This window comes from Orbicella franksi, chromosome 12, assembly GCF_964199315.1.
Source record: "Orbicella franksi chromosome 12, jaOrbFran1.1, whole genome shotgun sequence".
Classification (NCBI taxonomy): domain Eukaryota; kingdom Metazoa; phylum Cnidaria; class Anthozoa; order Scleractinia; family Merulinidae; genus Orbicella; species Orbicella franksi.
Genome location: NC_138156.1, coordinates 26,456,710 through 26,474,905, shown reverse-complemented (window position 1 = coordinate 26,474,905; position 18,196 = coordinate 26,456,710). Strand labels below are relative to the sequence as shown.

Sequence of the window (18,196 nt, the reverse complement as noted above, 5' to 3'; positions counted from 1 at the left end):
ATAATATGAAAAATAATCTTATCCAAGAACATATGGTGGCTGTGGAAGGGGCTGAAACTGAACTGCTCGATCGGGATTCCAAGCCACGGAGCATTAGGCCACACAGACAAACTAATTGTAGACTGTATTATTTTGAAGAAAGTTTTTTTGTCATTGTTTAAAAACCTAAATTGTGCTGCTAACCATATAGATGGGCCAGGCTTTGCACACCTTTTTAATGATATTAATTTTGTACTACTAAAGTATATTGGGCAATAATTTATGGAGATAAATGCTCTTTAAAATAAATAAAACTTTTATTTAAATAATCTTTCATGTTACATATGAAAAGGTTAAGCATTGTTTTTCAATGGCAACTTGCAATTTCCTTAGCAATTTTGTGAGGGGCTGCACTGAAAATCAAGTAATCTTTAGCAATAAGGAACTATCTTCTTACAAAACCTTAAGGTTATGCTCTGTAGTCTGACAACAAGTTCATCCCAGTATCAGCGGGGTTAAATTAAGACGAGGCTGTCTACTGCACCCGCCCCCCCCCCCCCCCATTCTTCCTACTTCCCCCCGGCTCTGCTACTAAGCCAAACATTTTCGTGACCAATAATCCCAGAATTTAGGAATATGGTAGCATCTCGGGAACTTAAATACAGGAGCTTGTAGAGGGGGGCTCATTAGTCCAGTCCTGGCCCTCTCTTTGTCACGCAACGCTAGAACTATTTCTGGTTTTCGGAATGAGTACATGTCACGTAAACTTTGCCGACCATCTTCGAGAGACAAGGTTGTACATTTTATACCACCTCTTTCCAACTGGAAGCTTACTCTTGAAAACAAATCCTTGGCAAAACCTCTCAGTCAAATAGTAGCTGTATTGACGAATTTACTGTCAGCAGTAGGTGGTCATCTCGCCTTCTATTAGAGACGATGAACTCACGGTGCTGCTTATAGTTCTTGATCTCGATGACTTATCCCCTCCCTGAAATGAAAAGTGTGTTTGTTTTAATTGTAAGCTAGCTTATAGCTTTATTGCAACTTGCCGGGGGAGGGGGAGAGTGATTTATTTTGAACTAAGTACGTTAACATCGTTATTTCCGCGTTAATCTCAGTGCGGTGAATTTTTGGGCAAGTGCAAGTGCTTGACACCGAAACACATCGCTCTGATAACTTACAGATTGAAAACATGTCTGGCACTTCTGTGTACGTTGAAGAGACAGCCTGGTAGCTGAAAAAAGGAACGTGAACATTGATATTCAACTAACAAAAACGAGGAAAGGCTGCGCGTTTCAGTATCTTCTTTCTATCCTACAAGAAGGCCCCTTAGAAGGGGCACTGTTACGGCGATTTTGCTGGCTTTTTAGTCAAAATGTTGTCAAAATTATGATTAGATGTGACTGACACTAAACGCGTATAGAACACCAAGCTAGATCAGATTTTAAGTGAACTATTGAAGGTAGAGAAAACCACTGTTTTTAGTTTTTTCAAGACACAAGCGCGGACTTTGAAATGTGAGCCCGTCTTTTTCACGTTACAACCTTCATGTGTCCAACTCAGTAATAAATGAACAACTTCTTTGTAGCTTATTTTTAGGTTTCCGTCGATGTAAATTAAATGTTCATTGGCTTTTAGAAACTTTACGGCAAATACATACTCATGACGGTGTTCCCTTAAGATGAGTACTTCACCGCTAATGAGAGCTGTGGAAGAAGTCGGGCTAGATATTTAATGTGTTTACAAACTATTGGATGAAATTTCTAAATACGCAGGCATCGCGGGGAGGGGACGGCCGGGCCTGAAATAACTCTTCGGCTTACCTCGGTTTGCTCCTGAAGTTGTCTTATAGTCTGCTCTTTGATGAAATTTTCTGACTCCAAATCTTTTACTCGACATTTCCATTTTTCAAGTTCTTTCTCCTGAGTAAAAGAAAATTGGGACAAAATTAGCACGTCCGAAAGTAATTCATGATCTTGGGCTTTGATATGATTCTTTAGAAATTAACCTAATGGGGTGAAAATAATGATTGTAATTTTATTTGTCCGTTTTCTCCTTAGTTTTAGTTCTGATTGGGAAGATATATCAAACACTCAAGACAGTGTTTGACCACATTTCTAAACATCTCGAAGTTCGTCAAAAATACTCCGCTACGCGTCGTATTTTCAACTCTCTTCTCTGTGTTTGGAAATGTGGTCAAACACGGTCTTTCGTGTTTGATATATTACTTCAAGAGAGTATAAACGACCCCAAGAGAGAGCTCCAGCAAAACTGCTATGTGATTTTATTTTTAGATCATCGCAATCGACACCAGTGCCTCGCGAACAGGCTATCACTGCGTGTCGTGTGAATGTGAATGAGCTGGGTTTCCAATTTGACCAGTAGATTGAGAATGGATGTTAAATAATGCTAAGTTCTAAATATTGCAGGTTGATCTTAGAAAAACGATTTTCATCCGGCTTCGCTCTTCCTTCGTGTCTCTGGCCACTTACCATATTTATTAACCGGCTTTTTAGGTAAGAGATTTGCTCGTCTTTTCGTCTTGAATCTTCTTCAATGTTCTTTAGTGTGCTATTGACATTACTTACTTCTTTTACCTTAAATGGAAAAGAATTAGCAAAGTTTAAATGATCCACACACACACACACACACACACACACACACACACACACACACACAAAAAGAAAAAAAAAAAAACACATCCTAGCCTGCGTAAACGGGGAAGGAGTTGGGGAGGAGTGCGGGAGTCAAAAGACGCGAGAAAGAAGGGGAAGGAACGTGTTCTTTCCTCTCTCCCAGTTCCCACTTCTTCCATCCCTGTTCTCCCCCTGCCCCTCTGCCCCGTTTTGCTCCTGCTAAGTAGCGGCCATATACAGATTTCCATGGCCAACCTACTTCTCAGGTCTTTTCCAATATCTAAGGGAAAAGCCTTAGGAGTAAGCTTGGCTACATACCAAGCTATGCATTTCCCACAGAGGTTCACTTCTCGTTTTAAATTACTGAATGTTCCCTTAACACAAACATGACTTAAAAATTAACTGACTTGAATATTAAAGTTACTCATGCCGTATTGACTGAATTTCACGCGGTGCTCAAAGAAACATCTTCGGGAAAGAACACAAGTAGGGAAAGCTTTCAGATTACTTGCAGGTCTTTCAGAGTAAAGGACACTTTTTTAACAACAACAAAAAACGAAGGCTGAGCGGCAAAGTGAACCGGGACCCATGAAGATAACTTCCCGTTTCTACTGACCGGTTTCTTTTATTTTATAATGGTCATTGTGTGAAAAATAAGTCGGAACCTGATCGGGATAATAACAACACTTACCAGCTTCTGGTCATAAGCTTTCTTGAGAAGGTTCAACGCCTCCATACACGAATTATTAAACATCTTTGTTAGAAGCTCGTCACTGCTGCTTGGCGTTTCCTCGGAATTATCTTTACTGCAAGTCTCCGCAAGCTGTATTACCGCCTCGCTAGAAAGTCTTCTTGATCTGCTCAATTTAGCCAGAGGAATCGGCTCTAAGACTGCTCGACCTGACGGCTGCTGAGAAGCGTGACCGAATGACAAGCGTGGTCGCTTGTAATGTCCGTTTGGAACACAGTTAGCTGGTGATAAACTCAGGAGGTGATATGTCTTCTGAGCGAGTAAGTCATTGTCCGTGTTATCATTAGCGTCAACATTCATGCTTTGATTTTCTCTCCCACTGTCGTCCATATCCACAAGGCGTGGATCTTGACAGCTGTTTTGTCGCTCCAGACGTTTCTTACCATATTCGGCAAGGACGGCCTACGGTAAAAAATATTAAGATGGAAAACAAACTGCTTTTGAATTTCCCAGATGGAGACACCTAAGGGGTTACGGTTACAGGCACCCTATTTAAATGGGGGTCCATAGTTACATGACCCTCACAGGAGAGGCCATTGTTATATGGCTCCTTGCAGGACTGGAGGTTCACATCCCATGACATGACATGGCACTGTGGCATGGCCAAACCCACAAAAGTCGACCTAGTGTAGTCAACCTTGGAGCAGTCGTGACAAAGTGGGAGTAATGTAATTGTTGTAAGGAGTAACATTGCAAGGTTTGAAAGCACACTAACACTGTACCGGCACAAAAGCAGTTAAACTTTAGCCGACGAGTCCAAACGCCGCAAAGCTTCACAAATCAACGCTAACACGACAAACGTGCATAATTTAACAAATACGTGAACAAAATGGCAACAGTACTAAATCAAGTCACCGATAAGAATGCCACAGCTCTTTAGGGTGTTACAGGTGACAATTAAGTTAACAAAATAATAGTGCATTTCTTTTGTATTAGACACTAGCTAACCAAAAGACAGCAAATAATAGCTAGCTGTGTAACAGTAGTGCGCGCAACATTTGGGATTCTTTCTTACCACGTTCTTATACGCTAAATGAACAAACGCTCGAGTTATGTTGCTGTTCTGGAAAGATATATAAAGTTATTTTTTGGAACTAGAAAACGAAGCTTGTATATTTTCTCGTCCCCAATAATGTTTCGGCGTTTTTCTTTACCTGTGCCTCGGGGTAGTCTCTGATGGCGGACAGAACATCTCCCTTTGCAAGAACGAAACACTCCACATATCCTATAGTCCGCACGTCGGCTGTTCGTCTGCGGAGAAAACACAGTATAAAATTTAACGCGCCTCGGTAAATTATAACTCGGTTAAACCAGGTTAAGCGCCTTCAGGACTATTCGTACTCTGTTTAGATGGGATGCTTGGCCTCGATGGTGCTTCAGTGCATTAAATTATTGGCAACCGGGAAATCGTCGTCGCCATAATATTAACCCGTGTTACCCATAGGCGTCAGAGTTTTTTACAACCAAAGTGCCGCGCTCCATCCAGAGGTAAAAATGGATACTGACAGACTGTTTAGGCAACTGAGATAAAAATAAAAGTAATCCTAGAGGGAATTTCTCAATGGACAAACATCTATTTGCTTTATACGAAAGAATTCGAAGAGAAGCCCAGCCGTGTGGTTCAGAAGGCTGCAGCGCTTTTTTCTGCACTTCATTCTTCAAAATGTTTTACATTACTTGAAGAAAGTTTCGGACGTTTTATTTTGGACACTTTTTATCTCCGGCATTTCAGAAAAATTTCGGACAAAAATTTCGGACACTTTGTTGAAATATAACTAAAGTAAATTTAGGCCTACAAAACAAGAGTTTGACTGAAACAACATCTGTGAAATGACAGTTTTACTGCAGCCTCAAGGCTTTAGAGATGCACCGACGAGAACGTAACACAGATTATATCAAGTCGTTACGTATGTCAAGCAGTGTTTCAACTAGAGTTCGTTCCTTAAAGCCCGACATAAAGGAAACTAGGAGCTTTGAAGCTACTTCAAAGTTTTATACTGTAATGTAAATATTTCGGACGCTTAAAATTTCGCACGGTTTCTTTGTCGGACACTTTTTTTGGGCCGAAATCATGTTAAGTCGTCCAAACTTTTTTGCAATTAATGCATTCTGCTCTCACCTGTTTTGACCTTCACTCAAACTGAGAATTCCAATCTCACCGAAGAAATCTCCACCTGAGAGAACTTTGAGTACTTGGCCTTGATCTCTGTAAATATCGTTATATTTATAAATCAATAACAGTTGTTCAATGCTTCACGAAAAAAAAACATTTTAGGAGCATTTTTTGATCATTCCTACCCTATAACCTCGATTTTTCCGTCTATTATGACGTACATCTCTCGCGCAACCTCCCCTTTTCTGCAAACGAGGTCGCCTGGGGTGAATATTCTCAGCTTCATTTGCAAGACGAGGTGGTGCAGAAATTCCGGTTGACATTTTTGCAAGAACGTCACCTTAGAAATTAAGAAATGGATCATCAAACAATATCAAGATTGAATATGTAATTAGAAAATTCTCAGTTCATTTTCGATGCTTAGAAGACCCTGGCAGGACTTGATGTTGTCGATCGAGGAGCGGATTTTTACCACGTTTTTCCAGGTTTTCGCAATCAACAAAACTACACGATGACATTAAGGCCCCGTCCACACACTACTCCGGAGAAGTTTGAAAACGAAGATTTAACTCTGATCTGGAAACTCATCAAATGTTATCGGTCCACACTACGGGTCATTTTGGATTTGTGTTTGAGGAAAATACTGGCAGGAACAGTCACGTGATTATCATGACGTCATCGTTCTCGAAAAGCTCCACTTTTAGTGCAGAGTGCACTATTGGGATGGTTTAGGGGGTTGCTGTTCGCTAAGACACTAACTCGCTAACCCCATAAGGTGTAAACTTTAATGTTTGTTTAATTAATTAGTTTCAATTAATCAATTAGCCTTGCGGGAAGGGGGGCTGGGTGCAGTAGGTACCCGAGTGCACTACGCAAAATGTGTCATATTTACGTTGCCTTCTTCGATAATATGGCAAAAATATATATATGGTTTTGCAAATCTCATGCTATCCTTGTGGTGCCATTCTCTCAAGAACAGAAGCAATTTGCTCCAAACGCATGCACAGATTAGTTAGCGTCAAAGTCGACTATATGTTAGGTGAAAGATACATTTCATAGCATATAAGATGCACGCGTTCTAGCATTGCTAGTGTGATAAACTCCGTTCTCGAGTTCAGATGCACGGTTTTTTTTTTTAATTTTTTTAATTTTTTGTAATGAGTGATATCACACTCTCGTTTTGGCTGGGGATAGCAGTTATATTTCAGGTAACGTCAGTTCTCCTTTTTTAGTCCAAAGAACGTTGCTGTGACTGCGTATCTTCTGGAATCTTCCCTAGCTCTATTCAAGAAATGTCGTCTGCTGTTTTATAACTATTGTGTGTTTGCCAGGGTTAAAATAGAGAATCGGAACATATTGCTTCTCCATAGCAGCTTGTTTATTTCCTCTTCTATGAAAGAGAACCCAAAGATTATATTCAGCCGAAACTTTCCCGCGTTAATTGCGAGGAAAACTAGTAAATTTGTGACAAAAGAAACTTCGTTATTATTGCCACAGACTCCGTGGCACTTACTGAAACCTCCAATTAATTTCATCAGTCGATGAAGTGACTCGCTCACCGATGTGGGATATAATTTTGGTCAAGTAAAGATCTCGACCTTCAATATTTCTCGTTGAAACGCTCCTCAGTTGTATTGCTCAATAGCATTGTGTATTAGTTTGATGTGGTTTTATTGTTTACACCAACTCGGCTGGCAACAGAATTAGAACGCACTATTCCGTGATTCGACGTGACTATTTGATAATTAGATTAATTCTTGTTTATCGGTGAAAATTTACGTTTTGAATAAAACAAAATCGTTCCTCTTCGACTTTTCAGCAGATATTTAGCTTTTATATTCCATTTATCTCCAGCAGTAAGTTAAAAAAATACACATCTTTGTTATATTTTCGTGGAAACAAAGGTATCTTGTTGCGTACATTGGCGAGGAAAACAAAAGTATCAAATTACAAACGTTGGTATGAAAAGTAATGCGACAAAATGAACGAAACTCAAGATAAAATATCACAATAAATTTAAAACCGTCTTGACAAAATGGTAATTGTAAGTTATTTTTGGGCAAAACACAAACATGAAGCATACACACGGCTAAGATTATGTCTTATCAAGTTTTTGTCCGCTCATATTCTGCTAAGGGAATAAGGCCTAGTTGACTACCAACGGAGAGAACAGCAGGGGTGACTACTGCATCAGAGATGTAAATTACACTCTGCACTATCTGAGATTTTCTCACTAGTTAATTCTTTTTACGTCCACACTAAAACGCAAAGTCGGCGTTTTCAAATTCCTCCGATCTGAAGAACGTTTTCGAAAAGCTCTGTTTTTGCGACGGGTTTTTGTGGACTGTAGGCCTAACAGTAGAAGTAAAGCTTCGTTTTCATCATTCTCCGGCGTAGTGTGGACAGGACCTAAGAAAAGAATTTACAGTGTTGCTGCTACCAGCTACAAGAATTTGAACTTACTTAATTACCGTGTTTATTCGATTAAGCGTCCACCTCGAATAAGCGCCCTCCCCCCCAAAAAAAAATAAATAAATAGATAAAGTGCTCAAGAGGAATATGAGTATTGATTATTACGGTATTTCTTTAATGGCTACAATCTCTAATTTCATTGTCTGAAAATTTTATGACAACGTTGGAATTTTTCTCAAAGTTTCAACTGAAATGTCCATGTGGACGCAAAGTTCTTTCAGCCGCAAAATCTCCCGCTCAAACGTCGCGGCAATGGCCCTGCTTGGTGTCCGCGCTTTGAATGTTCCTGGCACAACAAGTCCCGGGCATAAACCGACCAATGAACAGTTACAATTCATATGCTTTAAACATTTTGTCATGTTTTGTTCTTATTTTTTGTTTTGTTAGAAAATAAACTTTTTACTCACTGAAAATGGTGAAAATTTAATAAGCGCCCAGCCTCGAATAAGCGCCCACCTCGAATAAGCGCCCTAGGCGCTTAATCGAATAAACACGGTTCTTAATGATTTTCCTGACTACCGTAGTTGACTATGTGTCGACAGTGAATGTAAAAGAAAATGAGATTTAGTCTCCCTTAGTTTAATTAGAGCATTTTTTTAGTCGATTACAAAGAGAGTCCTTCGTTAATTTGACTGGTTTACCTTTCTCAGAGTCTCAAGATTTACATGCAGGGCAATCTCCGTTTTCAGTTTGTTTGGTAAAAGGGTGAGAGAGTTCAGATCTCCACCTCCAGTGCTCATTCGGCCTCTGGGATAGAAAAAACAATTAATCAAAGTGCTCTGTGAGCAAACTCGTGAATTGAAGAGGTGAACACCACAACTATAACACTTTAAAAAAAAAAGAAAATTATAAACAAAAATTCCCCAAACACTCATTATACAGATAATTCTATAATTAATTTCCCACCAACAACTCGTAAAATTCTATCGCAATTCACGAGTTAAAAACGGTAATGTTAAACATTTCATGCGTCGTCGCTGAGATCTCTGAGTACACAGCCTTGTACCGGATATTGCCATACAATTAGATTATGAGCACAACGCCCTGGCCGTGTTGGCTACTATGGAATTCGACAGAAACCAACAGCGTTAAATCAGTAGACAAAAACTTTTTTTCTTTTTGGTTATGTCGCGGAAAAAAAGCCCATGTAATAATTATCCATCGATAGACGACACTGACTTGTCTACGACTTGCCAGTCGTCGGCAGTCAGTCAGTCAATCAATCGGTCAGTCAGTCAGTGAGTCAATCGGTCGGTCAGTCAATCAGTCAGTCAGTCAGTCAGTCAGTCAGTCAGTCAATCGGTTAGTCAGTCATCGCGTTTGTAAGAAAACAAACAACAAACAAACCATTGGGAAAATCGTATCTTTCTGCCAATGAGTTATATATTTCTGCTTAACCTACCCCTCCTTCTGTCTGTCTGTCTGTCTGTCTTATGAAAAAAAAAACACGCCACTGTAAGGTTGTTCCCTGATTTTATTGAAAAGCTATGGCTTGCATGCAAAACGAAGCACATTGGTCTTCTACCTTGTATACAATACACGTTCTCTGTTTCTATCGAGGACCCTGTGCACAAGGCTGAAGTCGACACTGCTAAATTGCTTAACTATCCGTGAAATTAACTCTCACCTGGCCCAGGAATAGTCATACCACATCACCACTCGTCTTTGCAAGTCCTTCGGTACATTATGCTTCTTCATATACTGTTTTGTGTTTTCCTGCCGGGGTGACAGAGATTATTAACGACCTGATGTGAAATAAGCGTTACTCTGTACTCTTTCGTCAGAAAATAGTCGATAGAATTACTCACCCTTTGTTTCTCGAAGTCCATTCTCACCGCATTTCTGTTCACAATAATGCTTCCTGCGTTACCTAAAGAAAATGCATAAAACCATTACGAGGAAACCTTTTCGTGGCCTGCATGAACATACCGTGCGTGATTATTGTCGATTACGTCACGGGTTTTGCATCACGCTAGCTGGCAAACTGAGAACGTAGTTCAGTACATCAGGAGCACACCCATTGAATTAGTGAAGCTTACCTACGATAGTGGCAAACATGAAAACACCAGTCAAGTAACAAGCGATGGTGTAAACATATCTGAAAAAAGGTAAAGTATTTAAAATTACCGAAAGAGCAGGCAAAAAAACTACTATCAAATGCCCTAGCGGTTTATAAAGCAGGTAGTTTCTCCTAAATTCGTTTGAACAAAGTGACAAGGCGTGTCTTGATTTGATCTCTCCATAGTAGGTTAGAGATCTCGCGTGTTGTGAAATCAAAACTGATTATAATAGCCATTTCAAGCCAGTCGCAACAAACACGAACAGGAAGTAATGCAGCAATCACAGCAATGTAACATTATTTCCGGAATGTTATGCACAGCAAGTGAAAAGGACCGAGACAATGTTAAAGTTGTTGATAACCTGATCATCTCTCCGTTTCTCGAGGTGAAGCCTTTTGCCTGTCAAATCTTGAGGTCTTAAATAAAGATCAATCTCTGCTCTGACATTAGAAACTCAGGTTCTCCTTAAATTGCTTACATCTTTCCTCTGTTGTCGTAATTTCGACAAAACTTTTTTTTACGTATATCGTCCGTTTCGTTTTCTCTAGCTATGTCTTTTTTCAACGCCATATCGCTTGCTGGAACTATCCTAACAGCGCCTTACCAAAAGGAATTTTTGCTTTGGTGTTTAGCCTGTGGACACTGCTTATGTAGGGAAGCAAGCGCAAATACAAGCAAATCACATGCATTCTCGTTTCGCCATTTTGCGTTCGTAAAGGTCACCAAATATGCAACTGCGTTCTGTAGCGTATAAAGTATAAAGGCATATATTTTCAACTGTAAACCAAGTTTCGGAAGAGTTCAATTTACTCTTTGCGAATCGTAAGAAATCAATAGTACAATGTTAATTGTTTTGGAAAGAAATCCTTTGTAATCCATACTCGAACAAAGGCCAGTGTATTTATAAGCGATGGTGTGAATTTGATAAGCAGTTTGACAAAAATTGTGAAAGTCCACTAGTTTCCATGAGGCAAAGAAAAGTGACGAAACACAACAGATATACAAGATATAAATCATAGGCTTGAGTGTGGGAGAGATTCAACTTGAAATGGCGCGAATCGGCTGTCCACATCATTTGTTAGCTTGGACTAAATCCAGCCGTCAAGCGTTCATTTTCAGTTATTTACTTTCGAGCCAGCTTTCGGACAGCTTATTGGCATGTCGATTATCGTGTATACGCGATCAGGGTTTGCAATTGAACTCGTAAGATTAAACCGGAGCTTAGGTTAATCAGTAAAACAACAGACAATGTTAATTTGTCTGTCGATAAAGACAGATAAGACGCGTGTAAGATTACGAGAGTGGTGCAAAAAAATTGTGTTTAGTATGTAAAAGTCCTTGAAAACACTAATGTTCGTTATCTTTTCTTAATCGACCCGGCGTAATCTGCAAGACAAGACATAATGCTATTCAAAGGACTTGTGAAGCTGCCAAAATAGATCCCTGCCGCTCTGGCCAGGACTTTGAACATGATAAAAGCTGTTTAAGCTAAACAGCTTAACACGGTTTGAAATAGTTTTTGATGTTTAGTGACCTTAACATTTCACTAATGAGATGATTTCCAGGGCATGCACCCCGGTGTAAATAAAAGCCTGTCACGACAACTATAAAGCACCTGCGATATTATGCATATTAATACCATTTTTTATTAAAAAAAAGAAGCTTGTATGTGTGTTATTTGAAATTGCGAAAGGAAGTTGATTGAAATTTGATTGACAAGATCTTCCAAGAACTGCCATGGCTGAAAATAAGGTTGAGCAAACATCAAATAGATGGATTGAGGGTACTTTTAAGCTCCGAGAGGAAGGCCTGAAAATTGTTTGCTTTTTTTTGCTTTTTTTTTTCGGGTTTTTTTCCAGCTTTTAGCTTCAAAATAACATTAATTATATCGTATCAGCTAAACTCACGAAATAGAATAATTTAAGTCTACCTCATTGACAAGAAAAAATGCTAAGTCACTGTTACAAAAACATTTACTACCCTCGAATATTCAGTACTCGACTCGAAGCAAAAGGTCTATCAAAACAGCTGCTTTTTTGAGCGACAAAGATGCGTGGAAAAATCTCATAAGCTGTCGCCGGCTTGCAAAATTAATAAAAAAGAAACATTTATTCCTAAGGCTACTTTGCGAATTTAATCGACCACAAGCAAAGAAAACAAATTATGATCGCAAATTCACGCTAAAATCGATCTTCATAATAATACTCTGAATTAATAATACATACAGATATTTTTCTCAATTTCACGCCTTTCGCTGCCATGGTGGAGACGAACAATTTTTGTAGTTTAAGCTGTCTCTCGCTTGCCTTGAACGAGACAAGATTTCGAAATTTCTTTAACGTATAGTGAACATGCCTTTCCAACCCAAGTCGATGAAAATATTGCATTTTTGTTTCAAGTTAATCGATGCGCATTTCAAACTAATTTAGCCGCAGGTGCAAGTTCTACTCCTAGAGAGAACGCGATCTTAGTAACTCGCTAATACAAGCGCACTAAAGGAACAGCCCAGCAAGTGCTCAATATTTGAAAAAGCTTTGACGGAAATGACAGAGTTTGTTTGGGCGCTTTTCAGCGGTATAAAAACAAAAGTAAAATATCGCATTTTGCGCGCTTTTTTCATGAGAGTCGGAATTTTTGCCACTCATCAAACGAGTGGAAACAAGTACGGTTGCGAAACGATTTCTCTTGGCTTGGAGAAAAAAAAACTCATGTTCGATATCCTTTGTATTGTCCGCCCCTCGGCCAATCACTGAGTACCGTAATTTCAACTTTCAACTTATGCGCGTGATAGGTTTATTGGAAGCCGTTGTATTTTATTAACTTTGGGAAAAGAGGTTTTTATTTTCCCAGCTCTGACAAATGCAAATTAAATTTTCACGCATCTTCAGTGAGTAGCGGAGTCGCTTTTGTCGCTCTTGTGATATCCAGGCTGTCTCTAAAACCCTTAACGGCTCATCGCAACGTGTTTCTATCACCGTGGGTTTTCGGGCTATTTTCAGGCCTAATGCTAATCAGGGATATTTAGATTATGTAAAATTGAGTACAAAATTCAACTTCGGCGGAAGAGGAACATAAATAAACTAAAAATATAATCAATGTAACATATCTTTTCTAAAAACAAAACTACGTGCGATCGCTCGCTCTTTCATTGAAAATTTCTAAAAGCAGAATTTTCCATGCGTGTGATCTACTGTATTCACTCGACTCACTTGAGGGTCCAATACCACAATTATCACATGGTTCTCACGCCAAGTACAACATCTAAATAAACATACACACAAACCTGCTACTTAAGCCACATATATGTTAAAAAGTACGAGTTTAAACTGAAAAGAAAAACATATACTCACTCCAGATTTGTGGTCGGTTGAGGCAGATCTCCTATGGCGGTCAGTGTGAGCGTGGACCAGTAAAAAGATTGTAGATATTGCTGATACAGGGAACCGTTCCCTTGATAAACCCATTCATTAGTTCCGAATCCCTCCGCTCTAGATATCATGTAATAAAACGCTGCGTTCCAGTGTATGAGGAGAAACATAAGGTGCATTAGAAAGAACACGCGCAAGAAAGTAGGATAGTTCGCTTGTGACTCCATGACGGATTTAATACGAAAGCTTTTGTATCCCTTAACAATTCGGTTGACTCTGAGAAGCGGAAGAGGTCCAAATGCGGCATACAAAACATCAGTTGGAATCAAGGACACCACGTCCGCAATAAACTCTACTGAGTGAATGTATCGCTTATACACTCGTTTCGTGTCCATTACCAGAATTCCCTCCTCTAGAAAGCCAGTTCGCGCGGCGATGGCCATATCCAGGGCGTAAATGGCATCGCAAAAATAGTCGAAGAGAAACCAAACTATCTTCAAAACGCCAGTCTGGGCTTCGGGAAAGGCTATTCTCGTAATCAATGCCCACAGGTTATAGCGGATCGCAAAAACAAGCACATAAAACCACACGCAAAGATGAAGACCATCTGGATCGAAAATAGGCTTCTTGTCTTTCCAACGAATCGTTTGGTCGTACTCGTATACAGAGCCACTTGCTAATTCACTGTCAATTTCTTTTTCGATTTCTAAAGTAGCGCGGCGCGAACCGTCAGCGGAATTCACCTTTGAGAGTACATTATCAGTAGAGGAACTTTTACTCGATGCCTTAGATCTCTTTCGGTTTGGTGGAGTAACCTTTCTGTTATCTCGAGTGCTAAACTTTTGAAGAAACGGATCCACAGTAACGGAAGATTTCACCGTTGACCGCCGTCGCGATCTTGACGGTTTCACGGAGTTTTTGACAAACACCGCGTTTCGGATTTGCTTAGTCACCGTTCTCCACCTTCCCACAGATTCCACGCTATCGCTGTCCTTTAAAGTGCTTTGTTTGTGTTTTATTTTATCTTCTGTTATTGTGCTATTGCTGTTGCTGTGTCCTCCATTTGAAGCTTGTCCCGTGTTATGCAGTTCATCTTCGTCGTTCGATTGTTCATTGTTCTCGAACCTCACAGCTTTTTCCATTGTCACCTTTCAGTTAATCGTCTGGCTTCATCCTGATTCAGTTTGTCCGGTCACCCTTGATTCAGAGCTCTATAAACAATTTGTCGCGTCAACACCAACTAATACAGTAAACTCACTCAAGGGACCACAGACGCGCGAGTCAAATCAATTACAAGTCCAACAATAACACTTTTCATGGTATCATACGTAAAATTAGCTTACTGAGGTGAAACGAATCGATTCTTTTCAGCCTCAGGATAACGAGGGGTCTATTTCACTCGCATTGAATTCGCTATTGTTCGTCTATTTTCGTTTAAGGCCTGCTCAAACAACAAGTTTTGATGTTAATGTGAAATAAGGTATTTAAACACTCTCGCGATTCTATTGACGTCGTGTGTCTCAAAGGACCAATCATGTGCCTTTTGTGTGCATTACACGTTTATTGAAAAAACCTATTCTCGACTTTTAGCGAGTCTGTGGATCTCCGCTCTTTAATCATGTTACCTGTAAACCAATTCCATCCTGACTAATTGTTGATGACTCAGGGAAAGCTTACTTAGTGAGATGCAAATACAATATGACAAAGTGAGGTTAAATTTAGACGAAAGTTTCAGTGAGTAAACTCAGAGGATTAAGTCCCTTGTAAACCGACTAATCCCAAGTTGTTTCCATCAAGCGGCTCGATTAATGTTAATATCTTATCATGTAATTATCCAGGCGATTATAACGACCTGCCCGTGACAACGTGCCATAGCAACGCCATTAAGAATTATGTCTGTATGTACACTACAAGATAGTTCATTGTCAAACGAAAAGAAGAATACATATGAACGGCTTTGTGAACCGATTCTAAGGAAAAAGAGGGTTGAAAACAAGAAAGGTCTGCTATATACTTTCAACGTTCAAATTAGCGTTTTGCAATTGAAATCACACAAAGATGTCGACAGTTTTGTCTAGTTGGTTGAAGTACTGAGTTCCTATTTCAAATTTCAAATTTGGTTTTCACGTATTAATACTAACTTAGCTAAGGGCCAACACCAACAGCTTTCCTTTTACAAAATCACAAAAATTTTTGCGTAACGTAGCTTTAAGCAACAAATAAAGAGCTCAGTTAGGTAACGCTACTGTTCTAAATACTATATATTTTACCTATGCACGAGCAAACCACCAACGTCTTACCACTGATTTTCGTTGTTGTCTTAGTAACGTTTGCTCTTTCTACGTGGCAGCTGTGAGAGATGAGATTTTTTGTACTTTAAGAATTGCTAGTTTACTTGGCCAATTGAGGGAGAATAAATAGACTCGATGATCGTTCGCCATCATAGAACCGTGTTCTTGATTCATCAGTTTTAATCAATCAATTTGCTCTTACTTTTGAGACATTGTCCTTCGTTGACAATAGACAGTGTCCATTTCGATGCTAATTCAGGCCTGAAATGTCACATCGCTTGTCAATTGCATGATCATTTTAATAATACACTGTTCGTTTGCCAGGAGCTACTGCAGATGACAGAATTTGCGTTGCAAATTTGGAACTTAAGAGGTCTCGATTTTAAGGTCTAACAATGAAAGGATTTGTATGCTGGCCGAGTCATATTTATTCTTGCGAAAAGAACACGATGGTAATTAAAAGACCATCGGGGCAAAACTATTGAAAAAGGACAATTGACACAGTATTATAAATTGTAATTCAAAATGCTTGTAGATTTTAGTCTTCATTGAAAAGTACTTCAAGACAGTAAAATGTATGGTTCAGATTTATATTTTAAGGTAGTTTTCTCGAATAAAATGTATTCTTTCCTGTATGCGACAATTTGTAAGAACTAGAAATCAATAAAAACCTGAAGACATTAACATGTCACCTTCCAACAACGAGTTGTAATATTGATTCTTGCACTTTTAATTAAACATTTTGTTCGCATCCGTCCGTGTATTGATGAGATAGCAAAGGTGCTTGGAGCTCAGTCAGGAATTAGTTTAAAAAGATGCTGCTCGCCAAAAAGCTAGAACTTTAAAAAAAAGTAAAACATTGTGAACTCGATGATTTGGTGGCGAATTGACGTTTTTGAGTTAATTCTTACTCGGCTAAAGCAGGTAGCACAATAAAAAGTTATCATTACTGTTTTAGTTAAGACAGAAGAATGATTTTAAAGTTGTCACTGTTACAAACGCTCTAACCTGTAAGACTTATGAGAAGCGCAAAGCAAACCTAGTTTGGAGAAACTTGTACTGTATACAAGTCGTAACGAGAATGTATTCTAACCATTGTTAAACAATCACACTGCATTCACGTCTCGCTTACCTCAGGCTTGCTTCCATCAGGCTTCAAGTGAAATAAATGAACTCTATGAATTAAAAAGAGCTTATCGGGGACACTAATCAGATCGGCCTGTTACGTCACAGCTGGAACAAAACCCGCTACCTTAGATCTTGTGATTAAAACGAAACTAGTTTTCTCTCCATTTAACAAATTGCTCACTACGATGTATTTCATGTACAGCAATCGAATTGGCGAAGAAATTATCGCGATCTTTGTGTAAGAGTACAAAAGATTTACCTTTTATTTCGTGTAATAAAAAACACATTTTTCCCGGTGTGCTTCTTCAATCAGTAATTTGCATTTATTTGTCAGTGCGTATCGCCCGTTACGACAGTTTGTGGGAACAAAATGCACCAAGCTCTCTCAGTTGCTGAGAAAAAATAACACCCCTTGCAGATGTTTTCGAAACGTGCTTTCCTGTGCACGTACGATAGCAAATTTGCACGTAACAGATCCTGAAAAAATCAGCAAGACTGTTACTCGTAATGTCTGGCATCACGAAAGCTTGCTGTTGCGTATTCGTGAAAATCTACCACGGAAACATTCCCATAAATACTCCATCACGGAGAATTAATAAATCAAGGTCATTAAAATCAGACGAGCACTTAGTCCCAGAACGTGTTTCTATTTTATCTTATGTGTTGTACGTAGGCTTTTTGGTGATCAAAATATCTTTGAGTTTCCTTAGGTCGGCCGTTTTCTTTGATATGGAAATTGAAAACGTTTATTTTCTCGCACTAGTCCTTCCCAAGAGCAATCTTGAGAAAAGATAATTTTCTCTATTTTTTAGGTCAGTTCTCGCACTAACTCGACTTTTTTTTTTAAGGAAAATGCGCTGCTGAAAAAAAAAAAACAATTGTTGCCCTCCAGCAGGATCGTAGATAAAGTGCCAATTACGCAGTTATATATCTGTGATGCAATTCATGTATGTTTTTTCCTTTGGAAAAAAAAAATTGAAAATCTTCGAGATGCACACCGTCATTACATGATGACTTGTTTTAAATCGGCGACCGAAATCAAAGGTGCTTGATATAGCCTGAATTCAACGGACAACTATACTCTGACAAAGTTCACAGCCATAAACCAATCAACACCCAATGGTTGATCACTCAACATGTAAGTGACGTGATGAGACAAAGCAGGCGGCAGAAATCATTTTCACAACTTATCAATAACGCTAACTGAACAAATAAGCTCCCTAAACCTGCTTTAAGAGAACTACTGGGTAACTACAATCTTTAACGTTTACAGTAAACCATTTCATCTCTCACTCCTTCATTTTCCATTGTTTTCATGCGTTAGTCAGGACAATCAAGGTGCGGGTACTGGTTGTGGGTTGCGGGTACGGGATGCGGGCTATCCCAAACAAGAAAGTG

At 39.3% G+C, this 18,196-nt stretch overlaps 1 protein-coding gene across 4 annotated transcripts; it reads right to left on the bottom strand.

The window, feature by feature from the left end:
- Positions 1 to 578: 578 nt before the first annotated feature.
- On the bottom strand, positions 579 to 17,324 carry LOC145463143 (cyclic nucleotide-gated channel alpha-3-like). Of its 4 annotated transcripts, none has more exons than XM_081446862.1 (13): positions 16,803 to 17,324; positions 13,362 to 14,590; positions 9,991 to 10,049; positions 9,760 to 9,821; positions 9,579 to 9,667; positions 8,593 to 8,698; positions 5,665 to 5,819; positions 5,486 to 5,572; positions 4,521 to 4,617; positions 3,307 to 3,768; positions 2,472 to 2,576; positions 1,803 to 1,901; positions 579 to 967 (listed from the first exon to the last, which is right to left on the bottom strand). In XM_081446862.1, the coding sequence occupies exons 2-13, from the start codon at positions 14,519 to 14,521 to the stop codon at positions 878 to 880; spliced, it is 2,571 nt and encodes an 856-aa protein (XP_081302988.1). In that variant the 5' UTR covers positions 14,522 to 14,590; positions 16,803 to 17,324; the 3' UTR covers positions 579 to 877. The 4 variants fall into 4 exon arrangements, with proteins under 4 accessions (XP_081302988.1, XP_081302989.1, XP_081302987.1 ...); XM_081446863.1 differs by lacking the exon at positions 16,803 to 17,324 and adding an exon at positions 15,680 to 16,792; XM_081446861.1 differs by lacking the exon at positions 16,803 to 17,324 and having other exon boundaries at positions 13,362 to 15,490.
- Positions 17,325 to 18,196: the final 872 nt, after the last annotated feature.